The sequence below is a fragment of the Botrytis sinoallii genome (genome assembly GCF_014898435.1).
Source record: "Botrytis sinoallii strain Bc 23 chromosome Unknown BSIN_006, whole genome shotgun sequence".
Classification (NCBI taxonomy): Eukaryota; Fungi; Ascomycota; class Leotiomycetes; order Helotiales; family Sclerotiniaceae; genus Botrytis; species Botrytis sinoallii.
In genome coordinates this window covers 1,785,672-1,811,803 of record NW_024066033.1, presented here as the reverse complement: position 1 = coordinate 1,811,803, position 26,132 = coordinate 1,785,672, and the positions used below count along the sequence as shown (strand labels likewise).

Here is a 26,132-nt window from a genome sequence, read left to right as displayed (position 1 = left end):
ATTAGGAATTACTACAATTCTTGATTAAAGATGGAACGATCAAAATGTGAATTCAGATATCAAACAATTGGAAAATGAATTTATCGAAAGCATTGAAAATTGGGAAGTGTCCCGTCAATCCATGCGCTCACTGGTGTACCACGCCTCTCCAGCTACGTAAGCAAAAAAACAGACGGGAATTGACTACCATTTGAAAGACCTTCAACAACTAAGATCTCTTTTCGATATAATATTAAATAATACAACAATTTACTAACAATACAAAGAAGACACAAATTTTCGTTTGCTTTTTTAAAATTTCAATATTTAATTTGAAATGAATTTATAATCTATTAAAAAGTCCTTTGAAAAGGTACTCAATTTCCGCCTGTTTTTTCGCTTACGTAGAGCACGCTTACCTTTGGATTATGTTGCACTCGAGACAGCAAAATCCTGGCCATCTAAAAAGCTTGGACCCTGAGGCTCAATAATTTATCTACGCACTGGTGTTGCTCCAACCATAATTTACTTTCATAATGATATAGAAATGAAAAATATTAAGCGTCGAATTCGCAAGAGAAGTATCATTTGCTCACGTGCATATTTCGGAAACAGAGAAACCTCACGATCTGGAGATTGAAAAGTCCCTCGAGATTTTGAAAGAACGATTGAAGAAATCTGGGTTAGGCGCGTATTTGCGAAACGGAATTGAGAGAGACAACTGCTGGAATCATGACTGGTACGAAGCGCGCTCGTTCACCTTCACCTCCAGGCTCTTACCTCTACTCAAACAAGAAATCGAATTCCGTGATAGAAGCGCGCGTAGATCCAATCTATGGGCAGCGAAGTGCGTTACCAGCAGATGATGATTCTCTTAGCTTAGACGAGGACGGCATAGATGCCTTGAACTATCTGAGATCAGTTAGGTGGGTACACTCCTTGTCCATTTCGGTGTTTGCACATACGAAGATGAGATGGTGTTGAATTATATATTACATTTAGTTGGAATTATTGCTAATTGCAAGTCCAGAGCCGAAGCAGAAGACCTCCCACCCATATTTTACGCCCCTGCAGAGACTGCGAGCTCCAACAACAACGGCGAGTACGATCGATCGATATATGAGAGTGGCGTGGGCGATTTCAGAGGATATTATGAGGATGGTGCTTATTATGCAGCGGCCGAAGTTGAAGACGAACTGGAGGATGAGGAACACGAAGGCCAAGATCCTCGATCGGCATATTTTAACTCTATCTTGACGCGATTTGAAACTCTACGAGACAAACTGCACCAAGTTCCCCCAACAGACCTAGTGAAAAATCTAGATGCAGATCATCCCACATATTTAAATGTATTGAACACCAAACTTTGTAGGTGGTGGAGATGGAAAATGAAGACAGTTGATCCGCTACCTGTTCAGATAGCAAGTATGAATAAGGACACAGTTCTGAGACTACTGAGGCTCCTATTGACTGGCACGTTGTTGCAAAGTGGCTCCGATATCAATTTGAAGGTCAGTATGTGGATCTGGGCATTGTTAGCTAGGCTACCGGTAAGAGGGGAACTGAGTAGTGATGAGATAGGAGTCGTAAGGGAACTAGGGAAAAAAGCTGTGATGCTTGGTGTTGGATTAAAGGCGGGGAGTGACTTGAAAGAGGGCTTGGATGAGGTGGAGAAGGTATTCGAGGCCGATAATGAGGTCGAAACTGTGGATGATGAAAATGCCACTAGGTCCAAAGATGAGAACGCAGAGAGGACTGAAAACCAGCCGGAAGTGGAGCTCCAGGTAACACAGAACAGCAGTAATGCCTCGCTGATATTAGACTCGACGGACAACTCCACGCTATCAACGATAACAGCAAAGCCTACTAGCTCAGAAGAAGACACTTTGGGAGCAACGCCAGATGCCCATGAACTAGAAGCGCTCAAAGCCCGCTTACTCGCTAACCTCGCTTCAAATCCGCTTGCCGGTCCCACAGCAATCGCAGATCCTCAGCCGCTTGAAGCAGAAGAGCCTTCCAATTCCACAACTGAAGCGTCAGCGCTAACGTCAGAGCAACCATCTGATTGGAATACCAGAGCGACAATCGACATGATTATCACGATTGCAGGTGAGATGTACGGACAGAGAGATCTGCTGGAGTTTAGGGAAGTATGGGGTGAGTAGGACTCCCGCGAGCGGCCTGATAACAACATTTGAGTCATTTTGGCAGTCAAAAAACTATTCAGCAGCAATGCGTCAAGAACATTTCAATAGGTGTTGCAGACAAGTAGAGCTTAATCTTTGCATTATTTTCTCACTTTGGTCTGAAGTGTTATGCGTGGCTGTAAGTATCTTTGTAGTAGGTTTTGCGGCAAGTAATATTTCTTTAGATGCAAATGAGGCGAGCCAGCTCACTTCTCATGAGCTGAACATAATACCAGTTTTTATTGTCACATTCACCAGTTCCATACAAACGATGATTTATGTGATCAATAATCAATTATGTAGAAATAAATGTGAATACAGGAAGTGTAGTATGATATACAAAAACCAATGGAATGCTAGCAGCCTGTCCAGATATTGCTGCCTCCAAGCCATACAATCGTGCTCAAATAATCCATCCAGAAACGCCGTCCCAAATGTATGCAATCGACACACAGCTCACTCCGAACTATTGATACCCATAATACAGATCCCACCTCCCATAACATGTAAAGATTGCCCGAAGCCACTGATAATATATCATTTCTTGGTATCTCTTAAACACCGCCCATTTGAACTTCGTCTGCTAAATCATAATCCAAAAAGTCCGCTTCTTCAAAATCCACATCCGCATTCTCATCTCCACCAAACCTCATCATGTCATTTCCTCTGCCCTTCTCACTCTTCCTGGACCTTGGCATCGCAATTCTTCTATCTCCAACATCCATCAAAGCTCTTTCCCCATTTCCACCCTGTCCAAATACGTTTTCTCCCTCTTCTTCGTCAACAAATCGCCTCTTGGCCCCATAGCCACCCCCGTAACTTCCGACACTATCATTGCTCAGCATGCTCTCTTGACTGCTATCCCAGATTCTTTCTTCGTAGTCCTCCTCATCTTCATCTTCAATTGCCTCTCCGGATTCATTGTATCCTTGTACGCTCATTCCCCCAACCTTCATCAAACCGCAGAAAGGCGTCAACTCCCTAATTCCAGCACGAGGTCTTGTTCCTCTGTATTTCGGTGCTGTGGGTGTTGAAGAGGGGGGTGCTGATGCGAAGTTTGATTTGGTGGCAGGTGTGGTATCTGAGAATAGATTGAAGGCGGAATAGGAACCGGTTTTGTATCCTTCGGGAACGGATTTGCGAATGCGCATGCCGACGGATAAGAGGGAGGATTGGATTGGATTTGGGAGAGTAGGTGGTTGGTATTGAGAGGGAGGAGGAGGTGCAGGAAGAGATGTAGTGCCGGGAGTGAAATAGGAGGTTATTTGGGATTGAGAGCCGGCGTAGGGGCGTTTAGCTTGGCGGGCGGGCATGGTGATAGTATTATTGATGGATGAGATGGTATGAGAAGTGAGTATTAAGAGGATGTTTCCCCGTTTAATGAAGTTGAGGTCCGGTAAATAGTAAGATGTTGTTAAGTTTGTTGTGATAAGTCGAAAGGAGTTTCGGTATCAAAATTGAGGACAAAGCACAGATATATCCAAACTCAATTATTGAATTGATGGCCGCTAGATGAATGTTTTTACAATGAGATGAACGTTGATGAAATAAACACAAAAGCAACTGATAAGATGATGACGACGATTGATTTGATATTGATCAAGAATGAGAGGTTGGGAATTGTGCAATGGATTTGTGAAATGAAAGAGGGGCTCATGCAAAATGACTTCCAGGGATTTGGTATTCTGTTCAACTGAATCCATTCATGAACCGGTTGGGAAGCGCGATCGACCGCGAATTATCGCGTTTAGTGGTTTTGTGATTACATAAGTAATGAGAGTCATGAAAGCGGGAATGTGCTTCACGATAGTTCAGGCGAGTGCTTTTGTTCAAACGATAACTGATTCCCTTTTCAAGTGCGTACGTCAGAAAAAAAAGGTCCTTAACAGTGAAGTGTTAGAAGTATATCCAATGTTATGTTCGGTAAGGAGAGATTGACGAGTGTCAGTGTTATCTATTCGAATCAAGCGGGATTCAGCCTCATGTTGTAGATACGCATTCGCATACACAGCCATGATTCATGAAGGAGTGGAGTGGATCCTGAAAGATGGAGTATCCAACAAGTAACCAACTCAAAAGAGATGTGAGATAATGGACTCAGACTTAGAGATATGGTACGGCTCATTCCGATCCCTTTAACCTTTTATCAGATACCTCGATGGTCCTCTCATCCATGGATCCCAACCTTGAGCTGGGGTACATATCTTCCCCAGTTTGATCCCCCAAACCGTCTTCTTCAAGGGCCGTCCTCGGAAATGTGATGGATCTGGAGATCTTGAAATGATATGTGTTGGCACCAGCATGTCAGACGATGTGTGACTGGGAGGTAGCTACCTGCCCTACTTGTGTATGCGTCACACAGTAGCATCAACCCTACCAGAGATAGGGTAAATTAAGTAGATCCGAGGGAAGGGTAACGTTGGGCAAGTTTGGTCTTACTTTTGGCCTAACCGGCTATGCTGAACTGCTAGATTACCAGGTAGATAGTATAGTATAGCTTTTGTAGGCGCAAGGATTGGTCGAGACATCTTTGCATGAAGCTTTTGAGTATTTCGAATCGTTTATCTTCTGAATACAACCATTAGTTCCAATTCCAAATGTGTTATTTGTTCCAAACATTGGAAACCCCCTTTCTTTCCAGTATTGCTTATCATTCTAGAAACGACCTCGGGAATGATCAATACTTTACATGGAGTACCTACCGAGCTACCCAAGCTCGCCAAGTAATCGTACTTATGTACCAAATTGTTCCAAGAGAGCAGACTAGCTAGAATTTCAAGAATTGGTAAGGATTGCTCGGCGGGGGACCCCTGATAATGAAGCTTTGACCACTTAGAGATAAAGATAAACACCAAAAAATATCTCTCCACACTCCAACTCATTCACTTCATACGCGCTTCACCCTTCACTCTTCGCACCCTTCACATGTGCCTCACTCCCATCCAAAGATTCGTTGAATTGTAGCACCCACATACAAATCTTAAAAATGTCCCTTATCGCCCAGGTATCCCACAAGGTTTCCGTGAACTCCCGGCGCTACCAGTTGTTGAATCCGATAATGTTGAAAAGCGTGAAAAGCGGGAAGTCTGTGAATAGGATAACCAGCTTTATCTCGAACCCTGCTAAGCCAGCTTATACCCAACAAAGATCTATATATTCTTCTCGACTGCCATTAACTTCTTTCCCTTTTTCTGCAAGTTCTTGCTCCCCAAAACAGTCGATAAAAGCTGCAATGGCTCCTATCGCTCACCAACGTCGGTCTAGTACTGCAACTCCTGTAACTGCAAATCTCCTACCAGGATTTGCTTTTGCTTTTGAGTATGTATTTTAACCTTTATCATGCAATTGGTTCCCAATCTGACTGGTTTTTAGCATTGATGGTGTCTTGCTTCGATCTTCTTCGCCAATCCCTGGAGCATCCGAAGCTTTGAACTTACTTCATTCAAACAACATCCCTTTCATCTTATTGACCAATGGAGGAGGCAAACATGAAAGTGCTCGTGTCGCAGAGTTGAGCAAAAAGCTCAATGTTCCTCTTACTGAAGAGAACTTTGTCCAATCACACACACCATTCAAACAACTTGTTGAAGAGTCAGATACAACTGAGAGTCTTAAAGATAAGACAGTCCTTGTCACTGGTGGAGATGGAGATAAATGTCGCAAGGTTGCAGAAATGTTAGTCCCTCTTTTTCCCTCTTCCTCAGTAGGCTGTTTTGTTTCACAAGATAATCTCACATTGTGAATTTATCTGAGTTTGAGACATCGAACCTGATACAAAGACCAAACATCTCTAGGAGACAAAGCTAACCTTGAATACACAGGTATGGTTTTACCAAGGTCGTCACACCTGGCGATATTCTTATGGCTTATCCTACCATCTGGCCCTTCAACCAAATCTTTAGTGAGTACTATAGCAAGGCTACACGCCCTCTTCCCAGACCAGTTGATCTACACAACCTTTCCGAATCTCTCAAGTTCGATGCGATTATGATCTTCAACGATCCTCGTGACTGGGCCTTGGATACTCAAGTTGTACTTGATCTTCTCTTGTCCGAAAAGGGCATTCTTGGTACTTATTCTTCCAAGAACGGCGACGCTTCACTACCCAACAACGGTTGGCAACAAGATGAACAACCAAAGCTGTTCTTCTCAAATCCAGATCTTTTCTGGGCAACTAATCATCACATGCCTCGTCTTGGTCAAGGTGGTTTCCAGGCATCCCTCGAAGGCGTTTGGAATGCTACTACCGGTGGAGCAAAGTTAGAACGCACTGTCATTGGTAAACCACATCCAGCGACATACAAGTATGCTGAGCGTGTACTCCATAAATATCGCACACACATGCTCGGTGGCAGTGGCGAATCCAAGCGAAAGATTCCGCAACTGAAGCGCGTATTCATGGTCGGTGACAATCCAGAATCGGATATTCGTGGTGCCAACGAATTTAAATCATCTCACGGTACAGACTGGACCTCCGTTCTGGTCAAGACCGGTGTCTATAGAAGTGGTACAGTTCCTGCCCACAAGCCAAAGGCAATCGTCGGGGATGTCTATGAGGCTGTTAAGTGGGCTCTGGAGCAGGAAGGTTGGCATTCAGCCTTGTAATCATTTCATTTCTGCTAGTTGCTCTTTTTGCATTGTTGTGGGCGCGGCATATCTTCTTTGGGGCATGGGGACGGATGGGCTCTGTTTTAGCATTGAAAAGCGAGCGAACATTCCAAAAACAAGCATGCATTGCAAAAGGAGTTTCATAGAGTGGGGGAGTTTCGGTTGCATTTTACTTCGTTTGATGTGCAAACCCATCATTTGAAGGCGATGGATGAGATACCAATGGGGACTGGCAATAGCCAGCCACCTCACATAAATAGACGAGCTAAATGAATATAAAAAGAAATCCAAAGAAAGAAAGTTTGTTAGTAATATGAATATCTTCAGATTTTTGTGCAAGTGTGAGCTACCCCTCCAACTACGCGAAACTTGCAGAGTAATGCCGTGTTCATGAAGCAGAGGCTATCTGTAATTCACTTCGGAGTGTCCGCACTGACATTTAAAACCTCTTCTTCAATGAACAAATCGAAGCTGACCGGTGGCTGCACTACAACTGAATTTTCAATGATAATCCTGAGATCGTTATACTGATCAATCTGACATCAGGACGCTTTAGTCAATCAAAGGTATATTCAAGTCACAATCGACCAAGCTAGATTAGAGACAATGCATCTTCTCTGATGGTATTGTCAGCCTCGCTATCCGGGACAGAAAAAGTCTGATCGTATATAAAATGAATTTTGGTCAATTGCTGTATCCAGGTTCCAATCTCGAGGTCAACCGGGACCTCACCTCGCGATTGTATTCGCTCTTCTTACCAACTCCTTTCTGAATCTACATGTACTCTCTAACTCTAATCCCAAAGTTCAAGGCAAAGCTGTTAGATGTGCTCAATGTGCAGTGCGTGAATTCTCTTCAAGTAAAAATAATCGAAGCTTACAACTCTCCATTGGATCCATAGTGCTGAGCTCTCCTGCGCTATATGTGGGCCATGAATGGAATGCCGTAACTTATATGTGAAAGAGATGAGCTGAAACAATACTGTAAAGTGGTATATATACGATGATCTTAGTGATAGGACTTCAAGTGTTTGAACGTTGGCTGAAAGATTTGTGGATATATAGTAGGGGAAAGTCAAGGAAAATTCGATCGATAGTTCACAGGGGACATTATTCAGCTACCCAGGAAAATGATACTCATTTGAAGGCAGAAATATTTGCCATTTCCACAATTGTAAAGCTAGAAAGTAATGTACATGTGCACTAACAATGTTAAACTATCATTTTTCATCTTCTCTCACGATGGAGAAGTTCAATGTTGTGGTATAGAACTACAACAAAAAAAGGGTGAACAAAATCAGGGTCAAAATGTCGTGGCTTTGTAGGCTTTCAATTGAGATCAATACCAGCCTGGGAATATAAAGTTTTTTTTTCATTTGGTATATCTGGGGAGGACTAATCTTTATCTCATTCACTTGATTGAGTGGGAGGTGTTCGACTGATGCTTCTCACTTGAAAAGCATTTTTGGGGAAGTCGCCCATATAATGATATAAGGCTGAGCCATTAAGCTCCTGTGGATATGAGAAGGGCAACTTACCAGTTTTGAGCTTCACTTTTTCTACCTGTTTCGTTCCGTGCAGATTAATTGATATTCACTGATTGGGATATTCTATAATGTTCGTCTTTTTGATACTGATGATGTTGGCTTGGTTGAACGTGTGGTGAGTGATATCTTGCTTTGCAATTCAGTGCTTGAAAGTTTCGAAGTTCGAGGTTTGAGACCTACTTTCGGGGATAATGAGAAAACCCTCCAGAGATGATGATTCTCTATTATTCGAAAGCAATTCGCTTCTTGATATTTTGTTTTTGGGTTTCTTTTCATGACATTCATTAACTTCCCTCGTGCTTCCTCCGCGTAACAGAATCTAGCCCGTGGTAGAGTAGCGAGCGGGGCGGAATTATCCAAGAAAGGGACACTCTCGGCAAAAGCCGTTCCTTTTACACCGATGAAACGTCTATACTCACCCCTATCAAATTATTTCCTTCACGCCAACACATAGTGGATTTGGCGACGTATCGCAACCTCAAAGACCACAATTGCAGCAATACTCGACTTTCTTTTGATTCTCAATTCATGACGCTGGGGAGCATACCTTGCACATCATGAGTTACAGTAAGAAAGATGAAGATGGCGAAATGGCCATCATGCGTGTGGATAGAACCTCTGTTTTCCAAGAAGGTCGGTGAACATTCCCAATAACAGGCCAGCTAAGCTAACATTCAAAGCTCGATTGTTTAACTCTTCCCCTATACAACCTCGAAGATGTCGTGTTCTCCTTACGAAGATTGCGCTTTTACTATACACCGGCGAGAAGTTCCCTACCAACGAAGCCACTACCCTTTTCTTTGGTATCTCGAAGCTGTTTCAAAATAAAGATGCCAGCCTGCGGCAGATGGTCCACCTTATCATTAAGGAATTGGCGCATTCCGCTGAAGATATTATTATGGTCACAAGTACAATAATGAAGGATACTGGTGGTGGAACAGATGCAATCTACAGACCAAATGCCATTCGGGCGTTGTGCCGTATCATTGATGTAAGTGCGCCAGATTATTTTAAGGGATATCATTGACACAGCCAGGCCTCCACAGTCCAGAGTATTGAACGAGTAATGAAGACCGCAATTGTCGACAAGAACCCTTCCGTATCCTCTGCTGCCTTAATATCTTCTTACCACCTATTACCTATAGCTCGCGATGTTGTTCGAAGATGGCAAAGCGAAACACAAGAAGCTGCAACAGCTACAAAATCGTCGGGTGGCTTCTCCCTTGGCTTCTCGACTTCCAGCAGCCAAATGCCAGTCAACAATTCAACAATGACACAATACCATGCGATTGGTCTTCTATATCAAATGAGGATGCACGATAGAATGGCATTAGTTAAGATGGTTCAGCAATTTGGGGCCGCAGGTGCTGTTAAGAGTCCGGCTGCAACTGTCATGCTCGTCCGTTTAGCAGCACAACTGGCAGAAGAAGACCAACAACTCCGAAAACCAATGATGCAACTCTTGGATGGCTGGCTCCGACACAAGAGTGAAATGGTGAACTTCGAGGCTGCCAAAGCCATTTGCGACATGCGAGACGTCACCGATGCTGAAGTTACTCAAGCCATTCATGTTTTGCAACTTTTCCTTACCTCGCCAAGAGCTGTTACCAAGTTTGCTGCGATTCGCATACTTCACAACTTCGCCTCCTTCAAGCCCCAAGCTGTTCATCCTTGCAACCCAGATATCGAACTTCTCATCTCGAACTCCAATAGATCAATTGCTACCTTTGCCATCACCACCCTTTTGAAGACCGGCAACGAAGCCAGTGTTGATCGATTGATGAAGCAAATTTCAGGATTTATGGCTGATATTACAGACGAGTTCAAGATCACCATTGTGGAAGCCATCCGCACCCTCTGTCTAAAGTTCCCCAACAAGCAAGCCGGCATGTTAGCATTCCTCAGTGGTATACTTCGCGATGAGGGAGGATATGAGTTTAAGCGCGCTGTAGTCGAGAGCATGTTTGACTTAATCAAGTTCGTTCCCGATTCAAAGGAAGATGCGTTGGCACATCTCTGCGAGTTCATTGAGGATTGTGAGTTCACGAAATTGGCTGTGCGCATCCTTCATCTTCTCGGATTGGAAGGTCCAAAAACATCTCAACCTACCAAGTACATCAGATATATCTACAATCGAGTGGTTCTTGAGAATGCCATTGTACGAGCTGCCGCAGTCACAGCATTGGCGAAATTCGGTGTGGCACAGAAAGATCCAGAAGTCAAACGCAGTGTTACAGTCCTCCTGACCAGATGTTTGGATGATGTTGATGATGAAGTTCGCGACCGTGCCGCATTGAACTTGAGATTAATGTCAGAGTCTGATGATACGGCAGATCGTTTCATCAAAAATGGTATGTTTTGATAATTATAATTTCCCCTACACTACTCTAATCATTTACAGAAAATACTTTCGCTTTGCCATATCTCGAGCATCAACTTGTTATGTACGTCACAGCTGATGACAAATCAACTTTTGATAGCCCCTTCGATATTGCTTCGGTCCCAGTTGTTACCAAGGAGCAAGCAGACGCAGAGGAGCGAACCAAGAAGCTCACAACAGTCACACCAACGATCAAGGCTCCAAAATCTGGTCCCAGCAAGACTTCGCAATCTGGTGCCGAAGCTGTTGCTTCCGCTTCTGCAACTGCTCAGAAGTATGCCCAGGAGTTACTCAAGATTCCAGAATTCAAGCCATATGGTGCTGTATTGAAATCGTCTCCTGTTGTTGAATTGACAGAATCGGAAACTGAATACGTTGTTACCGTCGTCAAACATATCTTCAAGGAACATATTGTTCTTCAATATGAGGTTAAGAATACCCTGCCAGATACTGTTCTCGAAGAAGTGTCCGTGGTTGCTAGCCCATCTGATGAAGAAGAGCTCGAGGAAGATTTTATCATTCCTGCCACCAAGCTTGTAACTGATGAGCCAGGCACTATTTATGTATCTTTCAAGAAAATCAGTGGTGAAGCTGCTTTCCCTTCAAGCACCTTTACCAATATTCTGAAGTTTACCACGAAAGAAATCGATCCAACAACTGGTGAGCCTGAAGACACTGGTTACGATGACGAGTATCAAGTCGAGGATCTCGAACTTACCGGCAGTGACTACGTTGTTCCTGCTTTTGCCGGTAACTTCAATCACATTTGGGAGCAAGTGGGTGCTTCCGGCGAGGAAGCTGAAGAGACGCTTCAATTGAGTGGTGTCAAGAGTATAGCAGGTATGTTATCTTCCCGGAGAACACTTTTGACTGAAAAGCTAATGGTTTTACAGATGCTACCGAACAACTTACCAAAACACTTTCACTACAACCCCTTGATGGCACTGACGTGCCAATCAATACAACTACTCACACACTCAAATTATTTGGTAAAACAGTTACAGGTGGAAGAGTTGTGGCTAATATCCGGATGGCTTATTCCAGTAAGTCGGGAGTCACAAGTAAAATTGTGGTTCGTGGTGAGGAAGAAGGGATTGCAGCTTTGGTTATCGGGTCTGTTGCTTAGGGGTTAGCGATTTCATGGAGTTGAAAGTTGGGTGCATTTGATGATTGTTGTTTAGATAATGGGTATAAGAAGCTGTGGAAAAATGGATTGGCTTCATCTCATGGAAGATGAAGGATACAGCATGAATCATCGAGTCAAAAATATGAAATGTATCACAATTAATAAGATTTGACATGTTCGTGTTTTCATAATTCCTGTGGTTCTCCAGATGAACAGGTGGAGGATTACCTAGGTAGTCTGATGTTCAATTGTGCGGTATCACTCTCATCTGATTTAATCTGCAATCAAAGCTGTAATTTGAATCAATATGATTCACTTGAACATTCACATTGCGTTATTAGTATTTTGAAGAAAATTCTGCAATTCATTGCACAATGTGTTGGTTCTGTGGCCCCCGGCTTTCTTTACTGATTGCCCCTATCAGAATGCCTGAAAAGCTCGGTACTGATATGACGTTGCATAACTTGGGGCTTGGCACGTTTTTCTAGAATTTAGAATTCTTGATTTGAGGTGCCTCGATTTTCCTTCATATACGACAAAGAACAAAAGAACCCCGTTCTAAGTATTTCATATCTTTCTCATGAAATTTGTCCTTACTCGAAGTTTCTCCTAAACAACCCAAGGCCTCGTCACAATGGTGTACGTACGACAAGAAAAACTTCCCGGCCTTAAGCAGTACAAATATTCCGGTGTCGACCATTCCCTCTTATCTCGATATGTTCTCAAGCCATTCTACACGAATTTCGTGATAAAATGTTTCCCGATGAGCATGGCACCGAATCTGATTACTCTTACGGGTTTCAGCTTCGTCGTTGTCAATATCCTGACTTTGCTGTGGTATAATCCGACGCTGGATGTGGATTGTCCACCTTGGGTGTATGCCAGTTGGGCTGTGGGATTATTCTTGTATCAAACCTTCGACGCGGTTGATGGGACTCAAGCGTATGTTTACATTCTTTTGCAATTGATACGAAAGGAATACAGCTAATCTGGCGCGTCAAAATCACAGACGACGAACACATCAGAGTGGACCGCTTGGAGAGCTCTTCGATCACGGTGTTGACGCAGTGAATACTTCTCTCGAATGTTTGATCTTCGCGGCTTCGCAGAACTTGGGAATGGGCTGGAAGACAGTCATGGTCTTATTTGCTTGTGCGAACTCAATTCGTGACCTTCTGCCAGCATATGCTAACGATTGATAGCTCTCCTCACATTTTACGTACAAACCTGGGACGAATATCACACAAAGACTTTGACATTGGGCTTGATCTCTGGACCTGTAGAAGGAATTGTCATCCTCATCACAGTCTACGCGTTCACTGCAATCAAAGGTGGGGCGAGCTTCTGGACTCAATCTATGTTCAGGACTGTTGGTATCCCACATTACCCGTTTATTCCTGAATATATCTATGAATTGCCATTCAATGAGTGGTATATGGTTCAAGGTGGAATTGTGCTGGTTCTCAACACTGTACAAAGGTAAATTTACCCCTCTTTGACCCTTGTCAAAATGTCTCACAGCTAACGACCCCTCCAGCTCCATAAATGTGATCAAAGCTCGCAGAGCTCGTGGAGACAGGTCTCGAGGCGCGCTTTTGGGTCTCCTTCCCTTCTTCTTCACGTGGTCGCTCATCCCAGCCTACCTTTATCTCAACCCTGAAATTCTTTACAATCATCTCGTTCCTTTCGTTTTCTTCGCCGGGCTTGTCAATGCTTACTCGGTGGGCCAGATGATCACTGCCCATTTGGTCAAACTGCCATTCCCTTACACGAATGTATTGAACCTACCGCTTGCTTATGGCGTCTTTGACTCTGCAGGGCCGTTTTTGAAGGAGAATTTTGGATTTGGATGGCCAAGTGCTCTTGGTGGTGGTGTATACCAGGTCGCATATCTCTTCTGCATGCTTGGTGTTGCGGTTGGAGTTTATGGAAGCTTTGTGGTGAGCACCCGTTCCCCTATTCTCTCTTGTCATCTGCTAACACCGTAAGGTTGATGTAATTGTTACAATTTGCGATTACTTGGACATTTGGTGCCTGACTATTAAACATCCATGGAACGAGGAAGAGGAGGCAAAGAAAGCCAATTAGAATACCCATTTACGACGAATATAATGCGAACATGACGGTAGGGGATTTTAGCAGGTCGGAGCTGGTTCAGGGTTGGAATGGCTGAGTTGGTATTTGTATAAGTATAATATCCGGTCTGTTTATATGCCATTTATAGCGAGTTAACAGACTACTCCATTTACCTCTGCAACCTTCCTCCAACTCGGTTGTGCTGCTAAGGTTTCAACCTCCATTCAACGTGACACTGATATCAAGATTGAGAAAAAGGCTAGCCAAGATTAGTTTTCTAGTGGCTGCGAAATTGTGCACAATTTTGGAATTCGATCTGAGATGCCAGGCGAGGCTCGATTCAGATTATCTACCCAATTACCCGTGACATTTCCGCCGTTTCTCCCCGCATGTAAAATGTTTTTTCCGTTGAGCTGTTTCTTATGCCACCTTCCAAAAATTCGCTGTCCAACGGACATTGTCAAATTAATCTTTGCAGTTCGGATGAGCAGAAGCAGCGCCTCAATATCAATATGTCTCCCCGTTTCTACACAACTAATTATTCAGTACTGCTGAAAGGATTAGAAATCTCGGTCCATGTGAAGCCGAAACCGCGAGATGTATATTCTAGGGTTGCAGTGACGGTAAACTCCCAGGTCGATCTTGTTTTAATCCGCCATAGTTGAAATTTCATGCATTCTGCATTCCTAGTTCGGAGGTTATATAATTCTCCGGAGGAAGTCGATTGGATTAAGCTTGATCTGAAGTTCGATCTGAGCCTGCATTTTCCAGTTTATTTTGCAAAATCTGCATGGTGTTGCCCCAACCCCGCACAATGCAATGGAGATTTAGAAATGGGGAAGACGCACAGTTACGTTTTACCAAACATTTTTGTCTATTTAAGTTTCTATATCGTCTCTGTATTAAGATCCATATATGAATTCTTTCTTCTGTACTTTGAGATAGCTATTTTTACTCAACATGAGATCGTTTCATTATCTCGCGATTTTGGCTGTTTCGTTTTTCTTCAGTAGTACCAATGGAAATCCGTCAGCCCTTGTTCCTCGAGCTACTTGTACTGTCCAACCCAGTTTGAACGGTACGGAAGATGCGCCTGCTATTTTATCTGCATTCAAAACATGCGGCAAGGATGGAACTGTCGTCTTTCTCAATCATACATATACCATCAACAGTATCATGAACACCACGGGACTCTCGAATTGCAACATTGATATCTATGGAACACTATTGGTGTGTTTCCAACACTTTCCCTTCATCTATTTCGTCAACTAACCTGCCATGTAAAGTGGTCCACAAATATAACCTACTGGCTCAACCACTCCATGGCCTTCGACTATCAAAACCAAACTTCAGCATGGTGGCTCGGCGGCGATAACATCAACGTGAACGGATATGGATACGGGACTTTGGATGGGAATGGACAAGCTTGGTATGATTTTGTCAAGGGAATTTCGAACTATCCGAACAGACCTCATGCGCTTACGATATGGAATGCGACGAATTCCGTATTCAAAGGGTTACGATTTGTGCAGAGTCAGATGTGGTATGTTGTATTCTATTTGTCTGGTTTTATGATATTTCAAGGATCTAACGAATCGAATAGGACCATGACAGTCTTCAAATCATCCTCAATTCTCCTCCAAGACATCTACGTGAACAGTACTTCCTCTTCTGGTAGCCCCTCGCGCAATACAGATGGTGCAGATACAATCTACAGTGACGATATCCACTTTGATCGCTGGACAGTCGTTAATGGTGATGATAGCATAGCTATGAAAGCTAACAGTACCAACATATTAATCACGAACTCCACATTCTACAACGGGTTGGGAGTGGCGATAGGCAGTATTGGACAGTACAGGGGGGTATACGAGAGTATTGAAAATGTGACAGCGACGGGAATCGTATTTTATAAGACGTTGCATGGAGGATATGTGAAAACGTGGACGGGGGAGCAAGTGGGATATCCACCCAATGGTGGAGGTGGGGGGCTGGGATGTAAGTGTTTTTGATTGTTTCTGATGGAGATCTTGAGACTGTTTCTAACATGAGCACAGTTGCAAAAAACATAACGTTTGAAAATTTCTCTTTCCATTCCTTGAGGGGGCCACCGTTTTCTATTTCACAATGTACAACATTTTCTGGTACAGTAGGAAATTGTTCTTCGTCAGCATGTAACTACTTCAGCTCTTCCCCCTTTCCAACCTCACTAGTTCAACTTTCTCCACACATTTTCCAATGGGACGTGTTACCACACTCCTGAGCTAACGCCCCACAGTTCAAATAAGCGATCTAAATATGTACAACATATCCGGCAGTATGACCAATCCTGTAACCAGCTTTCAATGTAGCGCTGTCGCCCCTTGTACAGACATCACCATGGAAAACATCGACGTTGTAGATGCGAATAAGACGGCCGGTGTAGGGTATAAATGTACAAATGTGGTTGGGACGTCAGGATTTACTTGTACGGGTCGTGCTTAAATTTACGAAAGTGATGTAAGCTGTGTGAGTTCTCTATATGGACTTTGAGAGGAGAGGCATTGTATGAGAATCTGGGGATCAGAGCTTGAAGAACAATGGATGAGCCACATGAAATGGCGAATATATGTTGCTTAAACACATCCAATAACCAAAATGTACCTCTAAATAAGTGTATCACTTCGTGGTCGTATACAGTCATGTAGATGCATACAGTAAAATATTGCATATGCATTGTCGAGCTGCCATTGAACCCATCAATAATGCTTCAAAAGAGATTCACGGATGGTCTATCAAGAATAAACATCTCATGTGATTGAAATAATCTACTAATTAGTCGTGCTAGCAAGAGTGAGATTTTGTGAATCTGCAAATATGAAAACAATATAATTGTAGAGATAGATGAGTTTAACGCAATGAAGTACAACTTGGTCTTGTTTGATCTTGCAAATCTATTAATAAATCGAAAGGCCAATTTTTGGTTTAGAAGAGTGGCCCAGAATAGGAGCGGCCGGAAAATAAAGTAGTTGGCCTCCTTGACTCCCCAAGTGGCCCGTACAGCATTTTTGAATGATAAGTTCTGGTTGGTTAAATAGCTTAAACATGAGCTTCTGAGAACAAGTGATTAACATGTGTTTTAATAGATCTTCGAATCTTTTTCCTTACTCAAAAAGATGTGATATAGAATGAGTTAATCGATTGTAAAGTTCGCATGAGGAATATATAATTGACGGGTCTGATATAACACTCTATCGGGACCCCTATGGAGTTCACGATGAAGACCCAAGAATGACCTTCATTCTAATCCTGCGTGTTTTGTTTCATCGCTACATAGTGACATATGTTTTATCTGAGCCTTTGTCTAGATCATGGCCTGCTGCTTGGTCGGCGCCGGGGGACTGGTTTGGGACCCTTCGCGCTTCGATGTTCGCGAGACCCCTTAGTTGTAGATACCCAGTATACTGTTGCGCGGAAGTTCTACATGAAGCTCGATATAATTCTTTTATGATTTAATATTCAATACGTACTTTATACATTGTACACACATATCATTATTTCGAATCGTTCTTTGCAGCTATAAATTCATCCCTATCGTTATCAAGTCATCATCACAGTATCGAGCAATCATGGTACGAGTTCAGATTTATTGGTATCAACTACAAGATAAATCAGTAGTCGGTCTCCGCAAAGAAGGATCTGAGAAAGCATTTTGTTCCAAGGAAGATAGAACATTAGTGTCTCTTTCTGACCCATCCAAAGCAAAGAAGAGAATTCTGGGGACATTTGTTATTGGTGATGGGTCAAGTACTCTTCTAACGCTAGCTGAAATGTGGTTGAGAGATCAGGCCATAGGGGAATGGGGAAAAGAACATGTGAGATCTCACTGACATTCCTTCTACGAAAGGTACATTTTACTAATCACGCATATGTTCTAGACGTTGGTGAAAGTTGTAGCCTTTGGCGACTATCTTAAAGCCGAAAAACACTTAAAAGTTTGAATGGGACGAATCTTCTCTTGATATTCTCAAGGCTTATGTTAAAAGGCTTCCATTAGATAAGAAGAGAGCCCAACGCAAGAAGGATTGTCAGAAACTAGAAAATGCGCTTGATATTGCAAAGGATGCAGGTGAAGACATTAAAGTTCGTTCTGAAGAAGTCAAGCAAATGAAGAACAGCATTGCGCGCTTGGTTTTAGTAATTGAAAAAGAGACTAGGAAGATTAGTCAGTATGAGGCGAAATGTGATGAGGTGCACAATGGAGAACGTGGTACTAAGAAGACCAAGGCAAAAAGAATAGTAGCAAGAAGTAAAGATAGGTTTACGAACTAGTGAAAAGTAGATCACAGGTGGATTAGAACAAAGTTGAAAGTAGTATAGAGGGGAGTCAGGGCGTTTTTCGGTTCTTTTTGAAATTGGGAGTTCAAAGATTTGTTTGGCGAATATATGGATCAGCACGTAGGTATGCTCGTATGGTTCATGAGAAGCTAGCCTCAATTAGTACGAGTAGGAGCTCTGCCCTGTATCAGAGCTCTTTACCTCTGAATGCCCTCATAATAGTCTATGCTTCCCATAACACCCTGTAGAGAGCAATACTTTAAAACAGAATACTACCTAGTAGTTTTCTTAATGAACTCGCTTAATCACTTTTTACTGAATCCCTTTGCTGATCAATAATAAAGAATCAGTTCAATGATGAGCAATGGGATTTTAAGGATTCTATATTGCCATAAAATGAATGTAAATTATGGAAACTTTATGAATGTTTAGGGAATGTCATTAATCATTGTTCCGTGGATCTGGCTTACATGGAATGGAGACTTTCATATGACAGGAATAAAGTAGCTAAAGTTCAGTCGTTTATCAGTCATTCTGTTATGCAAACTAGACATTCGAAGAACCTTTTGAAGATTTGAATGTGAATATCCAAGAAATACCAAGAAGGAAACGACTTCAAGGATGAGAGATAAATTGAATAGCGTTCACTAAACGCTCTAATTATTTCATGAATACACACTACCACCCAAAACTCCAAAGCAGAACGCAACTATGAACTCCTTGGTGTACTTCACTCGTCTTGAGCAGTCTCCCTCGTCCCATATGTCCAACAATCAACCTTAACACCTTTGAAATTCTTCCAAGCCATCTCATAAATCATAGTAACTCATCACTGCCACTTGCGACACTGTTCTCGATTGCATCCAGTATTGCGCTCTCCTCGAAAACTGGTCCTTGCCCATCGCACTTCGCAGCGTTCTTCAGCCTTTCACTAACACTTCCTACGTCCACCAGACCTTGCTTGTACAGCGGATGTTTGATGATATAGTCCCACGTCGCACCCGCCGCCAACAACCTTTCCCCTTTATCACTCGTTACAATTCGATGGCTGGGAAATTTATTGTCGTGCGCATGTAGAACCTCACTGTAAAAGTCCGTAGGAGTATATTTCATGGGCCCTACATTTGATAGAGGTTGTGAGCCTCCATGGTTCGAATGGCTGGACGTCGCTTTCAATATTTCATTTTCCGTCGCAGCTTTTGTGAGCTGTAGCTTCAAGCGCTCGTTTTCTTGGGCCAGATCTCCGGTACTTTTTTCGAACTCTGCAAGTTTGGCTTCTAACTCTTTTACATGTCGCTCTTTGCGTTCGCGGAAGGCCCGTTGTCTAATTCCTCAGGTCTTAGTATACTATGGGTATGAAGTAGAGCTTCAAAACGAGTGAGTTCAAAGAAATGATCTTACGCTTGGCGATTTTGGGCTTTGCGCCGGGATTGTGCCGGAGTCAAATTCTCCTCCTCGTCGCTATCTCGTCGCATCGCATCGTCGATTATATCGGTAGGCATGTCGGTGTACATGGGATGGGAAATCGATGGTTTGTGCTGTGAAAGCGGGGTTGTGACTTTAGGAATGCGTGAGTCGTAATGATTGGCATAATCATAGGGTTGGAATTGATCGAAGACATCCTGCTGTTTGATGTTAGCAGGAACATTCTGCTCACAGGAGATGAGACAAATACAGGTGGAGAGTTGCTGAATTCGTCGGTAGTTGATGCGTTTGTGTGAGTTGGAGTAGGAGGAAGAAGAGGGAAGAACGGCTGAGCATTCGGAGTGTAATATGAATAATCCATCTTGAATGTTCAAAGGAGATCGATGCGCCAAGAGCTTTATCAAGTAAGAACTATACTATCAAACAGTGTTTAATATCTTCAATAAGAGATATTCCTTCGATTGTATTGATATATCCGCAAATGATTACAATATCATGAACTCTTGAAATGAATGTGATGGCTTGGGAAGGCTTGTGAGGTGGTAGATGCTTGGAGCATTTGTGAATAAGGTTACACGCTAGGAACCCTGGAATGTGGTAAGGCTCGTAGCGATAAAAACGCCTGAGCATCACAAATCTTCCCCCCTCGCCCCTTCAATACAATTCGGTAAAACAAGCATCAGATCACATTGCACAGATACTACATACTTATCCGACTCCAACAACTTTGCAGATTTGTGCGTTTAATACTTGGAATGTCAGCCATGAGATCTCTTCACTTATTTACTCCGTGAGTAGGTATACTAGTCGTACCTATGTATAATCACTCGGTCGCAACCGTTGCAACAGACAGCTGGCGTGGGAAATTCACTAAGGAAACGTCTAAAATTCAGCATGTAAATTTTCATCTGACAAATCAGCCTGAATCCATATACGAGCCGTGCTGTTGTTGCTGACATCCATTGGCAATCGAACAGATAATTCCAACGCGAGATGCTCGAAAATTCACTGGTGATCTCCAAGTAAGCAGCAGTGGGATAGAACATATATTCGGATAGCATCCGGACTACTGTCGTTCACAAGAGAGGTCGCTCGATATCCATCTATTTCGGATGGCATACAATACACATGTCCCGAGTTCGGTAGATGGAACTAGTTCGAGTTACAAGCGCTCTTTATGTGCATATGCATGCCTGGTGTCATACGTGTGCGAGCCTGCCTTGTGCTTCGAGTGACGACCCTTGTTCATCGTTCCGCCGATCACTAGGCTCTTGTCAATCATCGGCAGGCATGTGTCTTAACGGATCAGACGCGAAGGAACAATAAGCGTAAGTATAAATTGCTATCTGTCAAGAAACGATCACATCGCAACAAGGGCTGCTAGAAATATATATCCCCTTGCTCTTATGGGGCTTCAAGATGTGAAACCCCAGCTTCATATACTCACATATCATTTGTCTCTTTTCTTAAGTCTTACAACTACACATACGTACATATCAGGGTAACTTTGACTCGGTAACAAGCAAGGTTTATACACTCAAATTTGGTTTCGCAAACGCGAGAGTCACCCATCTCTCCGAGCTAGAGCAGGAATCAGTTCAATACACGAACGGGCGTCTAGATACTCTCACAACCTACTCTTTTAGATCGAGTTACTATCGAGTCCATGGAAGCGTTGTAGAGACGTGATGAAAGCTCCGCAGGCGACTTCGCATAGTTCCGAACATGTATTGCAGTGAACAGGTAAGCTTATTCCTGTGTTTCATGTTTCATGTTTCTCAGTGGAATCTGGTTTGCACCGATATCATTTGAATACTGGTGTAACGAATGATTCTCACTTATACGCATGATCTCCTGAGAAGTCAATTAGGAGCGAGAGGAAACCCTTCCACTGAGATTCGCCATCACACATTCCTTAGAGCTTACCAGAGTACTAGATACTGGAACAGATATAAAAGAAATCAGCCACTTGTCCTTCTCATGCCGACTTGGATCTCATTAGTAAACCTGTCTAACAGTTCTAGCGTCTCACTATTTGATATCCATTGCATCAGAGTGACTTATAGCCGTACATATAGCTCGCTCTCGCAACCACGTTTCTCTATTCAGTTAATGCTAAGACTCGTTTTTCTCAACGATTCTACACATAGCATACCTTTTGCTATAATGCAGCTCCTATCTCTAAGTAGTCCATCAAAAGTTCAAGTCTTTAGGCATGATACTCAGTCAAAACGGAAAAATTACAGGGAGCTGAATAAGCAAATACATGCAACATCAATAGATTCCGTGCTATTATTAGCAAGAATCGTATGGTCCCTGGTGCTACTCGTGGGCTCTGCGGATCTCGATTATGAGTATTAGGTCTCGCCAGATGGTTACTATATTTCGAGAAAAACTTGGGCATCGCGAAAGAGAAGAACAGCTTTTTGTGTATTTGGAAGTAAGCTGCTTCTAAGACTATCACAATTGGAACATCAGTGATGGGTTCATAAGGGACTGGTCCGATATCTGATACCAGAATGTACTCCTCTCACGGGCTTGTTACAACATCTGAATGGTTTAGAGTGCTTTCAGAAAGATGACAGACGGTCGATTACATAAGCAGTGCTACCATTCACGCGGCAAATCTTCATGACTTTTTGCACCATCAAATACGAGACAATGTTCGTCGAACATGCTCGGAATCTAGTATTATTCCAGTCCGAATATCACAGCCTAGGAACAGAACTCCTAGAGACTGTAATGCTTCTCTCTCGAAGCGGACGTGTCACAGACTTTTACTCATGCCGTACGTTTGCAGCGTATATGTTCCATCTGCGGTAATGAATAAGTAGCCATGTCCACAATACTCTAATTGGTATGAGCTTCCCTATATACTTAAAAGCGTTCAGCTCCGGTATATCAGTAGATTCAAATTTCTTGCTATATGCTCGCATCATTAAGGCCACTCTTTCTTCTGGAATGGGTGTCACCTCTACATTGATCATTGTGCAATGTGTGTGATCATATAATGGCATGAAGGGTCGGCAGTCGGAATTCCAATAGCCTGGGTCAGTTATGTCTTCATTCCTTCCTCCCACTCAATCACCTCACACACCACGCCACCGATAATTCAGGAAGCTAACTGTAGGACCTTCTATCATATATCTTTCAAAGTTCTACTCGATATCATCAAACATAGCAAACATATCAAGAACACGGGTACTAACGCAAAATTAGTTATCTGTGGTTCAGGTCACACTGTTCTCCCTTTGGGGTTCCGGGTGCAATTGGCAGTACCGTTCTTATTTTTTAATTCTTCTATTTTCTGATTAGATTTATAAGTCATTTCTTGATTTTTCCAAGCACTGCTCTTGATTATGGTATTGGAGCTGATAGTGGCTCGGCAAATCCATTGAGTATCGAGTACCTCGTTCCTTCTTCAAGCAATACACCCTCAGCCACTGATAAACTTACTAATTTTGAATCCACAAATCTAGCAGATTTTTGTCTCATACATTCTTATGAGAGGCTGTCTACTTTGGTCTCATAAGGAAACACACAAATCAACAGCCATGTTCATGTGAGACTTCCTCCGGAAGTTGTGACTGTAGCTTATTTTCAAGGCTCTCATTATAAGACTCCGAATAATATACTGTCTTCAAGCGAAATCTGGTAAGATGATTGGTGACTTGTTGTCCTCCAGTAATGTTTCCTTTGCCTTTCATTGGCAATCTTGAACGTTTCATGGCGAACTAGATCAGCTTTCTTTCTGCATTGCGTGAATCATCTAAGAAGTCGTGTTTTAAATCTTCACAGAAAGACATCACAGTTAGAGCTCTGGTTGAATAACCGAAATCTACTTTCTTTTGAAGGCGTGTTCACATGTGGCAAGCCAACTCCTCGTACCTTCCTCCATCGCTAAAGGTCAGAGACAAGCAATCCCCCGCATCAGCATACAAAGATACAAGAACCTGTTTGATATATGATACAACATGTTGTATATATTTATCAAATAGCACAAACACAAACAGGCACGTTAAGCAAGCGGTCAAAGCTCCTTCCACTATCGAAGGGCAGTGTTTTGTAAAAAGATTCGTGGGTTCGAATCCCTCACGTGTCGTCCAGTCAAAATTTTCAGCATTTTTGACATTCCACGATAAGGAGCTATATTCGAACGTGACAATCTGCATTGGGAACACTCGTTGATCATGTAGGGTGTGAGTCGAGTGAGGCTTTTCGCGGGTCCAACATGCTCCTTCCTTCTTCGACGGACGTTTAGAACATTGGAGCTGCGGAATTTTTCAATACATTCAGGCCATAAAACTTGTTTGACAGATTGAAATTTGTCTATATACTTGAAAATATCTACAAAATTTACAAGTGATGAGTTGTAATCCAGATGGTAAAATGTAAAGACTGCCAAACAAATCGCTTCAAAGTCATTTACTGGAGTTCAAGGAGGAATCCAAAACAGTCATCGTCTTTATCGCCATTATCCGCCCATAGATTGAACCTCGTTTCTCGGAACGCTTTCTTTTGAGCGATGGTTGCTTTCTTCGTCGTTTTTCGCAACTGCCATTCGGCAAGGGGCGCTGCCTCACGAGCAACGAGCAATAACAATGCCCTGTTCTGGTTTTGCTCCGGACTCCAACTAAAGTTCTTGCAGCTCTCTAGAGTGAGCATGATGAGAGCTTTTAGAGTCAAGTTTGCGTCATTGCCACCATGATGAAGAGAATCATAACAATATGGGATGTGGAAGAATTTTAGAATCACCCAGAGACGTGCTCTCATCTCTTCCTTGACAAGACGCCTAAAAAGATCGCATGTATCAACTACCATAATGTTTGGGAACTCACTGAGACCCGGCATAAATTCCATCTTTCTCAAATTGAACAAATCATGGAAAATGCCATTGGCTATCAGGATCACTTGACGGGTCTCCGTTGACTGAGGGAAAGGGCTTCCAGTTCGTAAGACCCGATGAAGCAAATCCTTAACTTTATGTTCTTCCATGTATTCGGCCTCGCCATATCGGAATCTTTTGCTGATTGTTTTGTAATGGTGGAGTCCAAAGCTGTATGTCGATAGGAGTTTATTCGTGTCAGGCGTCGGCTTTTGCTTAAAATTTTGAAGGTCTCTGGTATCTAGCGTACAGATGCCGATTTCGTTGAGTTGGGTTTGCTCCTTACTTATCTCGAGGTCCATGGATACGATTATGCAGTCTCTAGAAGCATCGGGGCTACCAGCTTGAAAGAATTCGCAACTGCATTGTGGTGGTTGTGATGCCACTTTAGAAGGGAAACCAAAATTTTGTTGAAGTGTTTGGATGACTTTATCTTCCCAGCATGACTTGCAATGAGCTTCTGAACTTTTGCAGCTTCCTGTTCGAAGAACGTTTAAATCTTTGAGATGCGAAGTCATTTTGTGGACGTTTGTTTCCCACGATGCAGTAATAGGTGCCAACACAGCTAGATAATTGTGATATAATAAGATATTTTAAGATAGTAAGAAAACTGTAGAGTAGCTATATGTTCTTATAATAAGATTTGATGGGGCGGATAATAGATGTTTTTGATGATAATTACGAGAGGGGGAAAACTGAAAAGAGTTATATGGATATGCTTAGTTTGGATAGAAAATCAACTAACCTACTAGCTTAAGCCTATCATTTAATGAGAGACGGACTCATATGTCATTAGTAAATAGTACTTTCAATAATCTAATCTAAATTAAAAATTCTCATTGTCCGTTTCATGACAGTCACTTGACACCTTCAAGAACATGGTACAATTTGTATATTGAATCAATCGGGTAATAAATTGATGATATATTGAATTTCATTGAATTTTGAAATGGCACAATATTCTCCATCTTTAATAACTTTCCAAACACTTCACCTTCCTGTGTATAGTCTAATAGTATAGAATAACGGCACCCAAATTACTACAAAATGCCAACTGTATCATCCATATTGCAAGAATAAGTGAATAAAAGTCCCTCTCTCAATTTTTCCTTCGATTCTCTGAGCTCCCGCTTCCTGCAGGACTTCTTCCTTTCCATCGCTTCGTCGCCTTAATCGACTTTCCTGCTGTAACCGCTGCCCACATTCTCTTCTCTTCTTCCTCAATCATACGTCTCTCGAGATTCCGACAAGCTTGCTTGAGACTTTTTATGAGCTCTGAAGAAAGATCTTCACGTTCCTGACGCTGCGGGTGGTCACCTTCCGAGTCCGAGAATGAGGCAGACAAGGGACTCGGTCCAGGCGCCATCTTCGAATTGAGCCTGAGAGTTCTCTGTGAATGATACATTGGAGAGGTTTTATTTGTGTTTGAAGTTTTGAGAGTTTCAGTCTTAAATGGAGGAGAAAAATTATGAAAATATATCTAAGTTTATTAAAAATTACAGAAGAGAATATTTCGAGATGTACGGGATTTTCTGCTTCGGTACAGCGTCGTTATGAGGAAAAAGAAATGGTGATATATTGAATGTGATTGACCCGAGCTGTAT

At 42.6% G+C, this 26,132-nt stretch overlaps 10 protein-coding genes across 10 annotated transcripts; 6 read left to right on the top strand and 4 right to left on the bottom strand.

Moving 5' to 3' along the window:
• Positions 1–711: 711 nt before the first annotated feature.
• EAF02_004292 (uncharacterized protein) lies at positions 712–2,144 on the top strand (the record flags this gene model as incomplete). Its single annotated transcript, XM_038900340.1, has 2 exons — positions 712–905; positions 1,010–2,144. The coding sequence occupies 2 exons, from the start codon at positions 712–714 to the stop codon at positions 2,142–2,144; spliced, it is 1,329 nt and encodes a 442-aa protein (XP_038760047.1).
• Positions 2,145–2,719: 575 nt separating this feature from the next.
• On the bottom strand, positions 2,720–3,478 carry EAF02_004291 (uncharacterized protein; the record flags this gene model as incomplete). Its single annotated transcript, XM_038900339.1, has 1 exon — positions 2,720–3,478. One exon carries the CDS (start codon positions 3,476–3,478, stop codon positions 2,720–2,722), a length of 759 nt encoding a protein of 252 aa, XP_038760046.1.
• A 1,673-nt stretch (positions 3,479–5,151) lies between these two features.
• On the top strand, positions 5,152–7,082 carry EAF02_004290 (uncharacterized protein; the record flags this gene model as incomplete). Its single annotated transcript, XM_038900338.1, has 3 exons — positions 5,152–5,483; positions 5,538–5,840; positions 5,987–7,082. 3 exons carry the CDS (start codon positions 5,152–5,154, stop codon positions 6,768–6,770), a joined length of 1,419 nt encoding a protein of 472 aa, XP_038760045.1. The 3' UTR covers positions 6,771–7,082.
• A 1,794-nt stretch (positions 7,083–8,876) lies between these two features.
• On the top strand, positions 8,877–11,825 carry EAF02_004289 (uncharacterized protein; the record flags this gene model as incomplete). Its single annotated transcript, XM_038900337.1, has 5 exons — positions 8,877–8,952; positions 9,000–9,310; positions 9,356–10,670; positions 10,721–11,539; positions 11,593–11,825. The coding sequence occupies 5 exons, from the start codon at positions 8,877–8,879 to the stop codon at positions 11,823–11,825; spliced, it is 2,754 nt and encodes a 917-aa protein (XP_038760044.1).
• Positions 11,826–12,380: 555 nt separating this feature from the next.
• On the top strand, positions 12,381–14,188 carry EAF02_004288 (uncharacterized protein). Its single transcript, XM_038900336.1, has 5 exons — positions 12,381–12,767; positions 12,835–12,977; positions 13,028–13,304; positions 13,363–13,765; positions 13,815–14,188. The coding sequence occupies exons 1-5, from the start codon at positions 12,460–12,462 to the stop codon at positions 13,911–13,913; spliced, it is 1,230 nt and encodes a 409-aa protein (XP_038760043.1). The 5' UTR covers positions 12,381–12,459; the 3' UTR covers positions 13,914–14,188.
• Positions 14,189–14,861: 673 nt separating this feature from the next.
• EAF02_004287 (uncharacterized protein) lies at positions 14,862–16,385 on the top strand (the record flags this gene model as incomplete). Its single annotated transcript, XM_038900335.1, has 5 exons — positions 14,862–15,131; positions 15,188–15,444; positions 15,505–15,899; positions 15,959–16,075; positions 16,180–16,385. 5 exons carry the CDS (start codon positions 14,862–14,864, stop codon positions 16,383–16,385), a joined length of 1,245 nt encoding a protein of 414 aa, XP_038760042.1.
• Positions 16,386–17,509: 1,124 nt separating this feature from the next.
• Positions 17,510–18,212, top strand: EAF02_004286 (uncharacterized protein; the record flags this gene model as incomplete). The annotated part of the gene is made up of 2 exons (XM_038900334.1): positions 17,510–17,755; positions 17,877–18,212. 2 exons carry the CDS (start codon positions 17,510–17,512, stop codon positions 18,210–18,212), a joined length of 582 nt encoding a protein of 193 aa, XP_038760041.1.
• Positions 18,213–19,034: 822 nt separating this feature from the next.
• EAF02_004285 (uncharacterized protein) lies at positions 19,035–20,004 on the bottom strand (the record flags this gene model as incomplete). The annotated part of the gene is made up of 3 exons (XM_038900333.1): positions 19,035–19,542; positions 19,620–19,843; positions 19,894–20,004. The coding sequence occupies 3 exons, from the start codon at positions 20,002–20,004 to the stop codon at positions 19,035–19,037; spliced, it is 843 nt and encodes a 280-aa protein (XP_038760040.1).
• A 4,064-nt stretch (positions 20,005–24,068) lies between these two features.
• Positions 24,069–25,046, bottom strand: EAF02_004284 (uncharacterized protein; the record flags this gene model as incomplete). The annotated part of the gene is made up of 1 exon (XM_038900332.1): positions 24,069–25,046. One exon carries the CDS (start codon positions 25,044–25,046, stop codon positions 24,069–24,071), a length of 978 nt encoding a protein of 325 aa, XP_038760039.1.
• Positions 25,047–25,627: 581 nt separating this feature from the next.
• On the bottom strand, positions 25,628–25,933 carry EAF02_004283 (uncharacterized protein; the record flags this gene model as incomplete). Its single annotated transcript, XM_038900331.1, has 1 exon — positions 25,628–25,933. The coding sequence occupies one exon, from the start codon at positions 25,931–25,933 to the stop codon at positions 25,628–25,630; it is 306 nt and encodes a 101-aa protein (XP_038760038.1).
• Between the last annotated feature and the right edge of the window lie 199 nt (positions 25,934–26,132).